Genomic DNA, 1,117 nt, shown 5'->3' with positions numbered 1-1,117 from the left:
GGACAACATGGATCAGGCTCAGGTCAATCCACTGGCTTTGGCCAATATGGATCGGGCTCAGGTCAGTCCTCTGGCTTCGGACAACAAGGGTCTGGCTCTGGCTCAGCACAATCCTCTGGTTTTGGACAACATGAGTCTACATCAGGTCAGTCTAGCTATGGCCAACATGGTTTTGGTTCAAGTCAATCATCTGGCTGTGGTCAACATGGGCTGAGTTCAGGACAGACATCTGGATTTGGACAACATGAGTTAAGCTCAGGTCAATCTTCCAGCTTTGGCCAACATGGATCAGGCTCAGGTCAGTCCTCTGGCTTTGGACAACATGGGTCTGGCTCAGGACAATCCTCTGGTTTGGGGCAACATGAGTCTAGAGCACGTCAGTCTAGCTATGGACAACATGGTTCTGGCTCAAGTCAGTCATCTGGCTATGGCCAACATGGGTCTAGACAGACATCTGGCTTTGGACAACATGGATCAGGCTCAGGTCAATCCACTGGCTTTGGCCAATACGGATCAGGCTCAGGTCAGTACTCTGGCTTTGGACAACATGGGTCTGGTTCAGGACAATCCTCTGGTTTTGGACAACATGAGTCTAGATCAGGTCATTCTAGCTGTGGCCAACATGGTTTTGGCTCAAGTCAATCATCTGGCTGTGGTCATAATGGGTCGAGTTCAGGACAGACATCTGGACTTGGACAACACGAGTTAAGCTCAGGTCAGTCTTCCAGCTTTGGCCAACATGGATCAGGCTCAGGTCAGTCCTCTGGCTTTAGACAACATGGGTCAGGCTCAGGACAATCCTCTGGCTTTGGACAGCATGAGTCTAGATCACATCAGTCCAGCTATGGCCAGCATGGTTCTGGCTCAGGTCAATCATCTGGCTATGGTCAACATGGGTCAAGTTCAGGACAGGCATCTGGTTTTGGACAACAGGGGTCAAGCTCAGGTCAATACTCTGGCTTTGGCCAACATGGATCAGGTTTAGGTCAGTCCAGTGGCTTTGGACAACATGGGACTGGCTCAGGACAGTCCTCTGGTTTTGGACAACATGAGTCTAGATCACATCAATCTAGCTATGGCCAACATGGTTCTGGCTCAAGTCAGTCATCTGGCTATG

General features: G+C 50.3%; 1 protein-coding gene across 1 annotated transcript in view; it reads left to right on the top strand.

Annotated features, from left to right (window-relative positions):
* FLG2 (filaggrin family member 2) overlaps positions 1-1,117 on the top strand; it is a 44,768-nt gene that overhangs the window by 3,023 nt on the left and 40,628 nt on the right. The window contains 1 exon segment of the mRNA XM_026447776.1: positions 1-1,117. This exon segment is cut by the window's left edge and continues 9 nt beyond it; it is cut by the window's right edge and continues 2,340 nt beyond it. Coding sequence (XP_026303561.1) covers positions 1-1,117 — 1,117 coding nt within the window.

Source organism: Piliocolobus tephrosceles, chromosome 1, assembly GCF_002776525.5.
Source record: "Piliocolobus tephrosceles isolate RC106 chromosome 1, ASM277652v3, whole genome shotgun sequence".
Lineage (NCBI taxonomy): Eukaryota > Metazoa > Chordata > Mammalia > Primates > Cercopithecidae > Piliocolobus > Piliocolobus tephrosceles.
The sequence above is the reverse complement of the archived record's forward strand: the minus strand, read 5'-3'. Positions and strand labels throughout refer to the sequence as shown.